Here is a 16,593-nt window from a genome sequence, read left to right on the forward strand (position 1 = left end):
CCTGCTTGTAGAGAGCTGCAACGTAGGGATTCCCCACAAATGACTTGGTTCCTTGGTGCAGCTGGTGAATCCTGTAGCATTCTCCAATCACAATCTAAAAGGAACATTTTTTCAGATACAGCATACAACACTCATTACAAATTTTTTTAAGACGTTGCTGAATCAAACAACACTACATTAGTTTCAGACACGTAAAACCATGCAATAAAATTGTAACTTTTGAGTTATCATGCAGGAAATCTAACTCAATTCCAGGTTGAAGTAACAGAGAGATTATGAAGGATGTAACAGACAGGAAAGACAGGACAATAGATGGTGCAAAGTCACACATAAACAAACATAAAAGATGAGCATGGCCTGCCTTTCCCTCAGGCAGTTTGAATATGATGTGAATGTGAGCAAAGGTTCAATGATATGATCCGGTCTTCCACATCGGATGTAAAGAATAAAAAAAGAAAGTGAACGTCAATGAAAAAGGAAAACAGGTATCTATATAATTTTTTATGGAGCTTTAGTCCAGTGAGCTAATTGTGAGTCCTGTGGTAGTCTAACCAGGAAATGCTGAGTAGAGGTAAGGCCCATTGATCTATCTGAAGGGGCTTGCGCGCCAAGTCATGCCTTGGGGCACAAAGATGTCAATTAAGTCTGTACCACCTGGGTTCCTGGACTAATAGACCAGTTGCTCTTTCCTTCTTCTTCCCACAAAAGGCTTTAGTCTTCTGAATAAGTTCTTTAAAAAGTATTTACCTGCACATCTTTATGCCTGCAGACATTGTGAATGTAAACAGCACTATGTGCACAGATGAATGTGCACACATTCACACTGCCTGTGGCAGTCTTTCCACACAATGTACCCTCGTATTATTAGCTTTTTTTTACTGTGTACATGTACTCTTTGTGTGTGCTGTTAATCTTGACAAACACACCTATTCTGGGTATTGGGTGCTCAGCTCAGCTCACAGCCAGGCGAAATAAACATGGTGGTGTAATGTATGTTTGTCTGTGCTATTGTCATTGAATTACTCAGATCAGAGGTGGAGATTAAAACCACAGGAGACTAATACAGGCCACAATTGCTTATTTTTGTTGCCAGCATTCAAATCTCTTCTCCTGTTTCTACCCCCTGTCTTAGTTTATATATCTGCTTGTATAGAGCATCTCTGAGTATCCCAGAAAATCTAATCTTTTTTTTTTAGATCATCGTTGTGCATGGTAACTCATAACTTCTAACTGTGGAAACAGAGTCTGCCAGACATGAATCTGTCTGACCAGCAGGGCTATTGGGATTTTCCTTTCAGCAGAGATAAACAAGAGACCCAAGTGGAATCTGCTACCACTGCATGTATATATGTGCATATATGCGTATCCATGTGCCTGTGCCAGCATGGGAGACAGCGCGTGTGTTACAGGAATGGTGTCGGCATGGCAGTAGACGCCACTAATGGAATACAGCTGTGTAAGACACGCCAGCTTTGCCCACACGTGAACATGTGAGGGAGCTAACTAACACAAGAACAGGGTCCTGGATCCAATAAGCAGAAGAGCTGAGCTGGTCCAGCGTGTACGTGCGTGGGCGCCCACTAAGTTGATGGCATAGAGGCGACAGCAAAGCAATGTTTCAGTCTGGGAACTTATGAGGGGGCTGTGCCACATAGGAGTCTGGGGGCTGTAAAGATCATTTAGCTTGACCACGTGGCTGTAATTGTCATGCACCCCCACCACAAGTCATTATAACATGTTTCCACTAAACTTGACCCCCTCTAATCTGCTGGCACAACACCAGAACCATTCCCGTTTTCTGGAGCACGGTTCCAGTCATGGGAATTTCATGCTGTTGCTAACTAGTGAGACGCTCGAGGCTACCAGTGTGGTAGCGAACAGAGCGCTGACATATTTACCAGTAGTAATGTACAGGGCACAGAGGGCACGGAGTCAGCCATGAGAATGGAGTAAGAGCTCATAAAATCTCTTTGGTCTTTGGCATGCATGCATCAACACACATATACACCAACATACACTTCCTAATATCGCTTGGGGGTCCTCTCACTACCGACTGACTCACTCACTTAGTAAAGTAATAAAATGCAGGCCATTATAAATGGCTTGGAAAAAGCTCCTGAAGAATGAAGTATTAAGAAGAAAGCATTATAGAATGGAGGGGGAAACAAAAAAGCACATTTAAAGGAAAAAACTGGAGAATTTTAGATAACACTGCATGATAAAAACAAAAATTTGATGAAGGCTCTATGTTAGGTTTGGGACTATGCGTTTTGGTTTCTTAATGATCGTTTTCTTTTGTCTTATGCTTTAAATCCAGCTTCTGTCTGCTCTACCTAAAACACTGACTCACTCCCCACCAAGTTCAAGAAGATCCCGTGTTAAAAGATGTAGATATTTTGATGAGTCATCTTTATATAATCTTCATTCCAATATTGACCAAAATGTATTATTTGTTGCAATAAATAAGCAGCCCCACCGATCTCTGTACTTACTGGGGATATTAACCGGTTATCAATTTTGCTCCATAGGAAGGAATCCACACCTTGAGACATCTGGTGTATGTTCTTAGCTCTCCAGCTGACATTGTGAAGCTACAATCTGCACGATTATGACTTAACAAGAGAATACCGCCTATTTACTATTTACAATACTGAAGCAGCGCGGAACCTCCGTTGGTCTCTGATAGCTGCCTATGGCTCTATGTGAAGAGCCACTTGTGACAGGGCCAAGGTGCTAATCCGGTCCAGATGATCTGATTTTTCTTTACTTTCAAAGATCTTTAGTGAAGATCTTAGTTCAGTTAAACTATATTCATAGATTAAAAATCCACTGAGCTATAAGACCTTTTGCTTTTTGGAATGTCAATAAATGTATGATGTTTCCAGAGCCAAAGTTAAATAATTTAGACCTCGACGTTAACCAAAATAGCCATAATGATGATTTTTGTCACAATTGAGTAACCCTACTATGACGTATCTAAGAGTTTTACAAGAATTAAACCAAGGGAGGTGTAAAGATCGACTTACGGAGAAGATGCCAATAAGAATGCCAACACCACAAAGCACAGCATCACTAATGGTCTCTCCCTCTTTTCGCGGGTACCGGATGGACTCGTCCGAACAGTAAAACCCGCGCTGGTACGGCTGTATGGTGCTAGTCTCAATGATCAGGAAAGGCAGGCTAGCTACAAAAGACACAAAGAGAGAAGGACAGGAAGAGGGAGAGAAGAAAGAAATAATAAAAGCACCAGGTCAGTTACACAGACACAAACAGGAGAGAACGGCGGGAGCACAAGGAGCATGCCGGCACTGGGGATCATGGGATAGCAGAAGTGGTTGGGGCTTAAGGAAGTCAGATGGACAGCTTAGAGCAAAGGAGTGACTGTTTTCCAAAATCAGATGCACTTGCAGCTTCAGAAAAAAGTTATATAAGCCTATCTAAACTTTGGTAGAGCTTATGTAGCAGAGTCACTCCTTCACAGCCACCTTCATAAACCTCGAGCCCTTCCTATTTCCGCCTTCAGAGTTTCCCATCGCCAAGTGCTCTTTATGTCGGATGGACTTACGGACACCGCAGGCAGTGTCAAGCCAATAGAAATGAGGACTGAGGAAGGTACGGTGCTTCTCTTGTAGGGGTAGTACAGGCTGGAGTCGCTGCAGTAAAACCCCCTGTGGTAAGGACGAATAGCGGTACGATGGAGCACCAGGGCTGGCAGCATAGCTACACACAGACATACACAAACACATGGATAGCTGCATGAACCTATGCAAATACATGAGCCGACTCACAGTCACATCTAATACGGGGAATCATACTGTCACATAGCTCAGTTTACTTACCTGTAAGCTGAAGAGAAAGTATCGTTAGAAAACAAATTAGAAGACAAAAACCTTTCACAGGTGTGTGTGCTCACAGTAAACAGTCTGTTTACTCGACAAACTGTCTCCTGCTGCTCTAGTTGACAGTGCGACAACAGGCCATTGAGAACTGAGCTTTATCCTGTAGCTTCACTCATTCCTCACAGAGCAAACACACACTCACACTCAAGGCTATTGGTTCATTATTAAAGAAGAAAGAAACCAATCAACAGGGGGATATTGTCAATAAAGTTTGCATAGTTTTAGGGAAAAGAGTTTCAAAATATCTAGTAAAGAAAAAGAAACATTTCTGGGACATCCCTCTTGTACTACTCCTTTAACACTCCATAACAATCTAAAGAATTTCACAACTAATAACAATGCAAGGCCATGATTAGCCATTAGTAAAAATTCATTTTGATGTCTGCTTTCCTAACCAGTCTCACACACATGGACTAATATACTCCTGACAAGGGGGAAAAGAAATACACATCTCCAAATCAAAGCAATACAAATATAGGCGTGTAAACGCTGGCTGGGACTTTCAAATTCTCCTTTGAGGGATTTAAAAATGTGTGAATACCAAGAAAAACAAAAGAAAGCCCACCCAAATCTGGAACATTTTTTGCATAAGAACATGTTCTCATGCAAAATGTGAGCTATGTGTTCACAGTTGCTCATAAATAGAGAGAAGTCAAGACAAGATGGTGTCCTGAAGACCCACATCCAGACACACTAACATATACATTCAATGTCAGATTGCTCAGAAAGTAGTCCCACATGTGGTTCATGTGGTTAGCTCACATCATGGTTTCCTTTGATGTTTTGGTTTAAGATCCAGGTCTACTCATGAATGCTGCTGAGAGCCACAGCTGTCTTCTCGCCAGTGATGGGTGATGAAGATCATGTTACCGGTCTGTACTGAGGAGCACAGCACTCAGATGAACTTCACGCAAACCTCAAAACACACACTCTTGTGCATGCCTCTGAGAGAAGCACACTCAGCTTTCAGACTTGCATAATGAAACTAAAAGAAGACAGTGTTGTCTCAGGTGCTCGCCAGATCAATGTGTATATGTTTAAGCCATGTAATATAGCTACATTCAAGAAAAAAAACATTTTTTCTTGATTTTATGCTGTTTTGCTTCCTCTGAAGACAAATTTTGCCAGCAGAGTTTAAAGCGTTTTTGTATTATTATAGCTGATTTTAGTGTGAATTAAGCTCTTTTTCTCATTGACTCTCTTTCCACTGGTCAACATAGGTCAGCAGATGTAATGGTCACTGAAGCAGACACCTGCACAAACAGCATGCAGAATTCATCAGGGCACTGGTGGGCCCACACAAGGCTAGCCCAGGCTACAGTGGTGTCTGAGAACCATGTTGTGCATATAACAGGAAGAAGGAGATGTGGGTGAGCACAGAATTGCCCAGGCAAGGCAGGGCGGGACGATCAACACAACTTAAGATGAGGAGATTCCAGCGTGTTTCTGTTCATACAAGACTTTCAGCATAATCTGCCTGGGAACCTGGCTACAGATACTTTAAACAAAGTGAGAACCGTCACATGTTAACTCTAGGCATAAACTGGGGTATGTTGGGTAAACATTCAGCCTGGAAAATAAAACATTTCCAAAAATCAGTTTCTGGTTTCTCTCACAGCATTCCCTGTTTTTCCTGGGGTTTTGCGTTTTTCTCCCCCCTTCTTTCCTGTCTTTCTTCATCCTTCCATGCTGGCCTACTTGTGGAGGGAGGATTCACATGCTAATGAGGAGGCATGAAAGAAGTTCATGGACTTAACAGACACACTCAGACAAAAACACACAAGCTAACCAGTGCTTAAAGGCTAAACCGATGGGAGAATACCATGGGAAACTCAGGAGTTGACCAGCTGAATGACTGGAAAAGTAAAGCGAGATTGAGCAATTGAACACCTCGACACTACCTATTGAGAAGTCATGAAAGCCTCTCTGTCTGCCCGCTGCACAGCCTTGAGATGCCAGGCTCTTTTGCGCTGCCCACCCACCCCTCCATGCTGTCGCCCTTAAAGCACCCTGTATGTTGGCATTCTCCTCATACCACAGTCAGTCCATGAAACTCTCAGCACAAATTCAAAGGCACACCCGTGTTAACCCTATGTCACATCTGAACCTCCTCTACAAACAGTGGCGTGAAGATATATGACCCCTTTTCCCCAAGAGCAAATGACCTTCGGGAGACCTGCTGACCCACAGAGAGAGGAAAAGCGGTGGAGGAGTGTCAGAGGAGGGAAAAACCAAGACAGAAGGGAAGGAAACAGAAAGAAGTGGGATGGGCTTTAGCAAAGACCTGTGGTGCATCACTGAATTAAAAAAAACAACTGCTTTACAAGTTCTGTCAAGAGGTCGCTTTTACGCGACGATGCAGTTCATACTTCAACTACCGAAACAGAGGAAACATTCATTTGAAGAAGTTGTGTGTGTGCTTTGATAGGAAATGAGCCTTGCACACTATTAAGCCAAGGAGCTGTTTTTAGCACACAAACTGGCATGTAAAGAATAATTGGGGTCTAAAAATTTCCTCAATGGCGAGCTAGAGAAAGAGAGGGAGGGTCCGAAAGTATGAAGAATTCAACAGGGAAAAAAAACATAAATGCACTCACACACACATAACCAAAGTGGGTGGCTTAGTGAGTTTGGGAACAGTTCTATTTGTCTTATCAGATCCTGTCATGCACTTCTCTCTTCAGAGAACCGCTGCAGACCACTAAAGACTTACCGCAGGTCAGAGAGAGAGAGAGAGAGGAATTCCTTTGGCTGGTTGAATCTGTGTTTATATGCAGAGGTCATGGCAGGGCCTGTGTATGTGTGTGTGTATGTGTGTGTGTGTGTGTGTGTGTGTGTATGTGTGTGAGTGAGAGAGCGAGTAAGGGCACTGGACTTATTTTCCATTCGTAAATCCACTCACGTGCTCACGCTCTGCTGCCTGCTGGAAATGACAAACACATGATAAAAATATGTCCACGTGCGTTTAGGTTGGGTTGGGGTTTTTAAATGTATGTATGTAGTTGTCTTTGTATGTGATCGAGTGTGTATGTGTGCGCATTTGTTTATGTGACTGAGATTATCCTTCAGGCGTCCGTTTGATTGGCTTTGGAGCTAAATTTGGCGTAGTCAGCGAGAGCTTCGATTAGCAGGGCTAAGACTGATTTTTTTAGTAAGAAAAAAAAGTATTTACTTTATCAAAATGTTACATAGCTAAAATGAAGAATTTAGGATTTTTAAACAGTCTTCTTTACTATACAGTTCAAAGTTCCTTGAGACTGCAAGGCAATGATCATGAATTTGCTAGCTATACTTGTTATTCCAGTGCCAGCTAAAGCTCTACATTGCTTAAAAGGTTAATACCCTTTGACATTGCACTAATATCCCTGTAGAACACCAGCGTGTATGTCGAGTCCATGGTAGCGAGGTTCCCGCACTTTGGTTCTCATGACTTTCTCACCGTTCTGAGTTTCTATTGATATTTTAATAGGTTTTCATGGCTTTCAGAAGCAAAATTAGAATGATATCGTTATTTTAGTGAGTGATGCTGATTGTCAGCAGTGAGTGTGAGAGGTAAATGGGAGGCGGAGCAGGGCAGAGGAAAAGGTATTGTAGTCTGCACTAATGGAGGATTTCCTCCTCCTGTCTCTCAATAAGCAATATGTGACCCGTTCTAAGAAGGAGTGGGAACAAGGACAATTCAGAGGAGGGTTAGAGAGGGCCGGGTCTATAGTGTCTATAGTGGGTTGTGACTCTATAGACTGAACAGTCAATCAATCAAACTGTTTAGTCGCTTCTTCTCTGATTTTTCTCACCTCTATTTTAGCAGATCAGATAGCAGCTCCGCTCACTTCCGTAGCTGAAATCTGCATGTCGCACCAATTATTGCAACATGCCAAGTGCAAAATGCAGTCTCTAAAAATGTGGTTAGATTTACAGTGGATTCTGCGATAACAAATTTTGGACAATTTAAGCAATCTGTGACATTTTGAGAGAATTATTAACAGGTTAAAATTTTCTTTTCTGTTAAACTAAGTGGAACTTTTAAAAAAAACTATAAACAACATGATCTTTGCCTGTGTGGACATGTCAAAGCATTTATATTTTTCAGGCTACTGAAGAAACTCTTAATACTTTTATAATTCTGATTTGTAAATACCAAACGACATAATCTGCATTTGTAAAATGAAGTTTTAAAGTGCCCTACATTGCTAAAGAGAAGTGTGGAGAGATATTATCTTGTGGTTATTTGATATGTGTGTGAATGAGAAGGAGTGTCTTTCTTTATGAGCGTCCTTTAGTCCGGTATTGTTGATGAATGAATGCTCTCATCCAGCTGCAAGTGACATTGCAATTACAGAGTGTGCATGTGCACTCTAAATGGGAATTGTGCGTGTCAGTAGTGAGACTGTGTTTGTAACACACACAGTTTGTCATAGTGGCACATTTTCTATTAAAACAGTGGTACATAGTGTATTTTTAACTGTTTCTATTCATTTATTTAATAGTAATTCCAGTCTCAATCTTAAGCTAAGTGTTTACAGAGGACACATATTCATTATCATTTGTACTGTCACCCCTGAGGTTTTAAAAATGGTATGCCAAGCAGATGCCTCGGATGTTTTGAAATTTGTCACACATCAAACACTTTACAGTTAGGCAAGCCCACCCAGTTAGCCCTATCTTAAGGTCACTAAAGCCATGAGCAAGACTATGTGAGGCTTTCCACATATTTAGAGATAATGTGCATACATTCAAGACAGATCCCGGAAGAGCAAAAGGTCATAGGTGAGAGATGTGACATAACTCTAGGATTATACTATAGCCTACAGGATCCAAATGTCACTGTGACGCTGTGTATTGTATCTTCGAGAGTGTGCGGTTGTGTGTGTGGCTATGTGGGTGTGAAAGTGGATTACTGTGGTTTCACTGGCGACTTCAGCCAACTTCTTTCTGAAACAATTTTAAGCCGTCGACCACAAAGGGCTTTAAAAATGTCCTCGCAATCCAAATAAACAAACTCGGCTCCATATAAACCACCCGTGCTTTTACCATACACATAATCACTGTTTAGGAAACATACGTTTATAAACGCGTGCACAAACATGCACCGATACAGATGTTTGGCTCGAGATATTAGTTTCTTTGTTTCCACAGGTTGCTGATGTGTCTCACACATGTACAAAGCTCACAATTACACAAACACAGACGCACACATAGATACACAGGAGTGGCTGAGGTCAGCAGAGTGGTGCACAGAGTGAATCCCTTTTTCCCCCCCCCTGTGTGAATGCTGTAGCGACCGGGGGGCCGCTGGCTGAAGCATGTGCTTACTCAGAGAGATTTTATTCACAGGAATAAATGCCTTTTTACACACAGGCATCTGTTGGGACACACTCTAGGGTCTTTTACCAGCAGGCACCTGTGTGGGCAACTTCTGAGTGCTGCTGCTGGCCCTGTGTTGCTTTTGCTTGTAAGTGCATTTGAAGAGATGAAGAGAAATTCACCTTTGGTCCACATCAGAAACTAGGGAAGGCAAGAGGATATTCATAATTTGTTTTAAAAAGATCAGTTACAAGTCATGGAGACTTATTTAATGCTTGGCTGCACTGTCAGCAAAAAAGACAAATGCACAGCTGCTCCAGTGAAGAGAAACATGAGCAGCGTCAAGGGCCAGATCACGTTATCTGGCTGGTTGGTTAGATGGCTGGCTAGGCGTTTCTCAACGATTGCCATAATGGCATTATTACCCCTTGGGACAAAAGCCCGGCTGTGGAGAGGAGGGCTATGGATTCTCTGAAACCTGATGCTTCTGTCTCTGGGTAATGCTCCCCTGAACTTAACACAAGACTGTCTTCTCATTCCAGCTCACCTCAGCATATACCCCAGACCATTTTTTAATAACTGTGTACACAAGATGTTAAACTGCTGCTACAGTACAAATGTAAAGCATGATGCTTTCTAGTGTTACATGGATCCTCTTCAGCCAGGGGGCTTCTCTGTATGTAAACAGGATAGAGCTCAGTGGCTGCAGCTTAGATAAGGCCTGTGCCATTAGAGATGCTGAGCTGATTACTACACAGCTCTGAGCAGATAAGCACTACAGCCCACAATCCAGTCAACAATACAGCTAGAAGCAGCAACAGCCATAAACCACTGATAGATAATAAAGCGACCTTGAGTACCCAGTAAGAAGCTTCTTACGCCCTCTCATCTCTCCCTCATTCACTTATTACCCCTCCCTTCTATTTCATCCTCCTTCTGTCTGCCACCGGTCTGTTGGTCCCTGTTAACGAAACAAAGAGCGCTGAGATGCATCAAAAGGGGTATTGTTCTCTCCGAAACAGAGAAATCCCCCTGACCCCCAAACCCCCATCCCTGGATGCACACAGCACACACACAAATACAGAAGACTGTATATGCAGTAAGAGAAAGTGACAGACAGAGGGGCCTGTGTAACAGCAGGAAGCAGACCCTAGAAAGGATAGTGTGGGGGGGAAAAGAGATTTAATGAGGCCCATAACTTCAGATCATCTGCCGCTTGCGCTCTAATTTACATTAAAGGGCTAGTGCCATTGTTGTTCATCACATGTTGACTAATAGAAGTAGAAATAGGGTCTAGAAAAACACTGGGTTAAATCAAAAAAGTAACTGTGGAAAAAGTAGAAAGTCTAAGAGTTAATATTTCCATGGGTGTAATGGGCAAGTAGATGTTTGTTGCCCACATGCAGAATTCTGTGAAATATACATTTACATTTCTTGGTGAAGGCTAAAACACAAGTTTAAACACATTCAAAATTGACTGCTAACAAAAGCTTATTGTAAGGTCCTGCCCAGTAATCCAAAATGACTTAAATAAGCAGTTTGAAAAGTGTTTATATGAGAGGGATATAATCATAGATGAGACATGAGAATGAGAGGCATTACTACACTATTGTTGTCAAAGCGTAAACTACAAGCTGGTGTCTTTGTTTTATTGTGCAATTTGTGTGCCAGGATGGCGACAGTATAAAAAAAGGTAAAGGAGATGAATGTGTCTGGTTTGTATAGCAGTGTAAACAGCTACAGGCAAATTGGTCAAGCTTATGCCTTCAGCTTGCCCACGGGAGCCACATGGGACACAGGTCTATAAATCGAGCCACACATGCCTCACACATGCTACCCACAGAGTGAATACAAAATGCTTCACCCTTCAGGCTATATGGTCCATTAAATGACAGCTCTGGGTGCCCTCTCTCTTATTCCCGAATCCCAAAGGACACACATACACACGCTCACACCCACGCACCTCTAATCACAGCCCTGCTAAGGCACATACCCCAGGGGTTTGGTGGTTAACTCTTGCACCAGCAGAAACCCACCGCATGTCACAATGACAGTCGGAAAATGTTGCAGACCTGTCTGGCATTGATGCCACCGGTGCTCTTCATCTCAACATGCACGAAAAACATAGATCTTCCCAAAAATGTGCACTTATATTAGCATCTTATCTAGGAGAGATAGTAGCCCTAGGCTTCTGTTATCAGGGACATCTGCTGATCTTTATCTTCTGCCAGAGGACACTCGTCACCTCGTCACCTTCTTAAGAGCCATAACCTCACCTTGTCCTGAAGCCGCCAACAAACACTCATCACAGGCTGGGCACAGATAACATTTAGATATCATAACGGCAAAAGTATAGTCGAGTAATCAAGCTATGTTGTGTTATGATGTGCAAAGTGTTCTCACAATAAACACTCAATCTGATTACTGTCAGAACTGAATCCTGAGACATATTCTTCTGTGCATGTCTATTATGTGTCTGCTGTGGGTGACACATGAGTGTCACACAAAGAGCATTGCAGACATTGATCATATGTGAGTCTATTTTCTTTCTGACCTTTCACCTAATGTCTTAAACAGATCCCAATAAATCCCAGCCAAATATATTTCTAAGAACATGTTCATGGCTCCCACCTCTGAAAGACTTGTGCAGAATCCCTGGGAATATTTACTCTTGGATTAAGGTCAGCATCTTTGGATTGGAGCCTGTGTTTCAGTTTCTCTGTGATGGATTCACATGCTGCTTCAATGTAGTTTTCTAACAGACACAGACTGTATAATCCATGCATATCAATATTCTTCTAATATTATTTTGTTCATTATTGATCTTTCCCTTGTTATTCTGAGACTATTATGAAGACAGAAGACTGGCTCCGGTAGAGAAGGAACACGGGGAAGGAATGGAGATAGATGTGGAAATGGACTAGGAGGCAAAAAAAAGAGACAGGATTTCATTTCACAACCACACCCACCTCCGACCGACACTACCTTTCCGTTTCCCACCCTTTCCTGAGCTCCACTATACACACACACTCTATATGCCCCCTGGTTCACTTACTCCCAAAATTGCACCAGATGTCCCATCCAGAGTCTTTGGGCACAGAGCTACTGCCAGATGAAGAATTTGTGAAATTCTCAAAAATATTTGTAGAGCGGCTCAGGATTGAAGTGGCTGAGGCCTGGAGAGGTGGAGGTTAAACCTCTCTGACTTTAATGAGAGGCTGTGTGACTGACTGCTGTAATGTTATAGCAGCTGATGGGAACGCAGGAGTCGAATGCAGAAGGGTTAACGCTCTGGGGCCAGTTATGTAGCTGATTCCTCGAGGCCAAAAGGTTACGCTCTTCTTGGCTACCTGTCTGTGATTTGTGGAAAAGCAGACCGCTGAACACCTGACTGTATCAGAGCTCCAACTTTTGCAATAAACACATAATTAAACATTTTAAAACATTATAGATTTTTTTTGCCTCACAGATCATCATAAGGAGACAGATTGTGATCCTTTAAAAGAAGCATATATAGAGTCAATGAAGCCAGTCCTGGAGAATCCATGTTTATGTTTTACAAAAAGACCGCTCCATCCCAAACCAGTTCTGCAGAAGCAAACACATAAAGTATAATCCCCTTTGCATTGTGTAAAACGTAATCATGGTTTAAGTGAGACTACTTTTGGATGCTTGGGTTCCAGAGGGCTCTAGTCTGCGTCTCGTTGCAAAGTGTTCTCACAATAAACTTTTTTTTTTTTCAAAAAGCCAAGAGAAGACTATTGGGCAGTGAGTCGCCAAAAGGGAATACGAAATTCTGCGGTCGAGTTTGTGTATTTATAGTGAGTGTATACTGTTTGTGTGCACGCTCCTTATAGCATTGCTAAATCAACTCGACTGCTCTGTAGGAGTGGAACCTGATCCAGAGTGAAATCAGCAGATGACGGTTGCGCTCAGCTGCCAAAACTGTATGCCGTAACCATGGTCTTAATAGTTGAGTGCTGGAGAGAATGTGAGTATGCTTTTTCACTGCCTTTCTAATCTTGCTGTACTTGTGCATTATCAGATTTCTTCAGCAAAACCAACTGGGATGGCTTCTTCATTAAACATGTAAACATGTTTTCTTTTGTCCTTGTGTGCAGCTATAGATGGTCTCAGATGTCTTTTATGCAGACACTCATTATCTGCGCCTAAGGGTGTGTCAGTTGGGCACATTAACATCCTATAGGAAGATGTAACTGCAGAGACTCTGCGTGTAGAGCCCAGCTGGCAGAATAGGAACTAATTAAAGGTAATGAGATACTTATCTATTTCCTAGTTTTAGTAGTGTACACTACTTTTTAGCCATAAACAGGCTCAGGACAAAAGCTATCAACCATTAAGCATTCTGCTGAGCTCTTCGACAACACACCCGCATTCCTCCTTCCTCATTCAGGATGCCCTGATAACCCTCCCTTTCTACTGATCTCTTCTCCCTCTCTTTTAACCCCCTCCCCAGTCACCCCCTCGCACCAAACCCGCAACTCCCCCCAAACCACTGAAGTGGGCCAACCAATCATCACTGAGCAGCCAGATTGTGTTTAGCATAACAAAGGAGAATCTTTGTAACCATTTGTTACTGTGTTCTTACATGCATTGTGTGAGTTTACAGGCATACATGCGTGTCTGTGAGTGCGTGTGTGTGTCCTAACAAGGCAATGGAGAACTGTCTGTAGAGCTTTAACCAATAAAGGAAGTTGGTTTGTGCAGGAAATTCAGTCCACATGTGATCAAAGCTCATCTACAGTTATATGAGTGCAGATGAAACAGTGTATCTCTGGTTCTTTAATAAGAAAACTAGTATAAACCCAATGGAAAACTTTGTCTGTCAGCGAGCTTTGCTTCTACCTCACAGCACTTATGTGGAGTTAATGTGCACCATTTGTAACATACTGGATGATACAATCCAGCTCCTGTGTGGTAGTGGTGCATACTTCATCGGTACTTTACTGGTTCCTTTATATTGCGCTATTGGTGTGTCTCCCACCTGCTCCTCTAAAGCCCGGTCAGCCACTGGTCCCACTTTTCGATCCCTCACTCAAATTGGAGAGGCCTTCCCCTACCACAACACATGCTTAAGCAATTATTCCACGCATTCCCCTGGACAGAGAGGGAGAAAGAGAGCCAGAAAGAAAGAAAGTAATTTGAAGTGAAGAGATCAGGGGCAGCTGGCCAGGGATTGGCAAGATTCTAGGAGTGAATGTGTAGAAGTTAAGCAGAACTCCCGTAATCCTTTTCCAAAAAAGAGAAAGAGGAGATGGGGGGAATGAAAATAGTGTGAAAAGAAGGGGGGGGGTTACTGGCGCTCAACACTAAAAGGACTGGGCTACAGTGACAACAGCCAAAAACAAACCAGCAAAGCAACACACACACAGACACCAGACACACATACACAAAGGCAGCACACTGAATCTGTATGGGATGCCCACTGAATAAATACTTAGAACTAACACACATTAAGATTTCTGTGGAAGCAAATGAGAGCTAATGCAAAAAAACAAACCCTGATGTGACATTAGCTTTGGGGATTGTTTTGTGAGCTGTTAGTCAGTATCTTAATTACACTTTGATTTTTACTTCAGTCACCTTGCAACTCAGCCTATGGCCAGCTTTAGCTGGACTGATAAACATGTTCATCTGATTTGGGGTCAGATGATCATCGTTATCAGAGAACAGACTGGGGGAAGTGGTGGGTGTTGTCTGGCTATTTTTAAGGGCAGGTTAGAACACTTGAAAATATTTATGCCCAAGGCATGTTGACAACTGATCAGTGACAGTGACACTCCATGGACTTTGAAATGATCAGTATATTATCTGGTGACAGTTACCTCCGATGAGAGAAGCTAGTCACCTGTCTTGACAACAACAAAGAAAAGAAGTTTTCTCTTCTTCTCAGTTTACAAACTGATTGTGATTCTGGGTTGAATTAAAGAAAATTAAAAGTGCGAACTCCTGAAATGTTGTTTGATTTTTTTTTATTCGGCACTTCCACTGCCCGGGGGTGTTGCGTTGGTACTGGATGATAAGGGGATGTAGCAGCTGAAGTTGTTTTGCAGTTACAGATAACGGGCAATACTTTTAAAACGATAATACTCTTATTGGCAAACTTGAGAAAAGGCGGGCACTGTTTATCTATTCTAAAGGCGGCTTTTATTGTGAGTGCAATGTGCAGAAGTTTCTGTCTTCACTTTTTTTGCATGTACTCTACAAAAGCTGATGTGAGATACGCAGTTTGAATGGTAACAGAGAGGAAAGCATCGTGTAAACATATCTGTGGACTTACCAAGTAGAAGGCAGAAGACATCGAGCACTATTAGCACCTTCTTCTTACTGTTGTCAACACCATTGTTGTTATTTAACGTAGAGGTTCCTCCGTTCCTTGTTTCTTGAGCCATTGCTTTCTCATACATGTAATTTTGCATTTGATGAGTCCCCGTTTCAGATCAAAATCCCACACCGCACGGTCTGTGAAGAAACTGTGTCAGGCTCTCAAGTCCTTGGAAGAAATGTCATGCAAAGCAACGGGAAACAAACTTCCCAACTCGCAGCTCTCTCGGAGTTTCTGATCTGTTTATGACTCGCTCTCTCGTATTTCAGTTTTACAAAATAATTAAAAGTCAGATGAGTAGTAGGCTAAATGGAGAACTGACCCGCGGCACGAACTTAGTTTAAAAAAATTGCCTGCACTGGTACTGAATGGAAAGCCCGCTCCCCTTTATCTGTCTTGTTTCAAAGACTTGGAGTGAGACTTGCGTTGCGCATCGACAGCCGCTCTTGTTATATCAATCCTTCTTCTCCTCCTCCTCCCCCCTCTCTCTTAGTTCCCACAGCAGCCCTCCTCCTCTCTCTGCTAACGAGTAATCGTCTCCATCCCTGCTTGAAAAACTTGGAAGAGTGGAGACCAGCAGTGGACTGACCACCGTTGCGGATAAACTGCTCCTAGCGGTTACTCACGGTAACAGGCGCAAAACAACCGAAGCGCTTTTGAGTTGAGACAATTAAAAATCTTTGTTCTTGGACAGACAAAATAAAGAGAATATGTTCCAGTATATGGTGCTAGAGGGTTGTTGTTTTTTTTAAATTTTCAATAAAGTGTTTATTTTAAAAGATGAACAAAAAATATAATATTGTAACAATTAAGGTTCAAATGTTAATTAAAAGATTGATTTGTTTTTCATGTGAAAAATGTGTCGAAACTTTATATATATTTGTCCAGTCTCTATACAGAGACAAAGACGGGAAGTCTGTAATTCGTGATTTTAATCCTTTTTAACTTCGGGAAATTTCTGTTTCCAGACGATTTTATGTTTAATACAAAAAAATCTTATAATATAACATAATGTAATATAATATGTTGGTGAGCGAATACTAT

The 16,593-nt window shown here is 42.2% G+C and overlaps 1 protein-coding gene across 2 annotated transcripts in view; it reads right to left on the reverse strand.

Moving 5' to 3' along the window:
- Positions 1–16,114, reverse strand: part of plpp3 (phospholipid phosphatase 3) — a 28,604-nt gene extending 12,490 nt beyond the window's left edge. The window contains exons 1-3 of one of the 2 annotated variants that reach the window (XM_084921048.1): positions 15,505–16,114; positions 3,566–3,720; positions 2–94 (exon numbers count right to left, since the gene is read on the reverse strand). In XM_084921048.1, coding sequence (XP_084777174.1) covers positions 2–94; positions 3,566–3,720; positions 15,505–15,643 — 387 coding nt within the window. In that variant the 5' untranslated portion in view covers positions 15,644–16,114. Of the gene's footprint in view, position 1; positions 95–3,026; positions 3,185–3,565; positions 3,721–15,504 lie in introns of both variants that reach the window. The other variant, XM_084921047.1, reaches the window with a different exon arrangement.
- Between the last annotated feature and the right edge of the window lie 479 nt (positions 16,115–16,593).

This window comes from Perissodus microlepis, chromosome 23 (genome assembly GCF_051167445.1).
Source record: "Perissodus microlepis isolate ML-2025 ecotype Zambia chromosome 23, ASM5116744v1, whole genome shotgun sequence".
Taxonomy (NCBI): Eukaryota; Metazoa; Chordata; class Actinopteri; order Cichliformes; family Cichlidae; genus Perissodus; species Perissodus microlepis.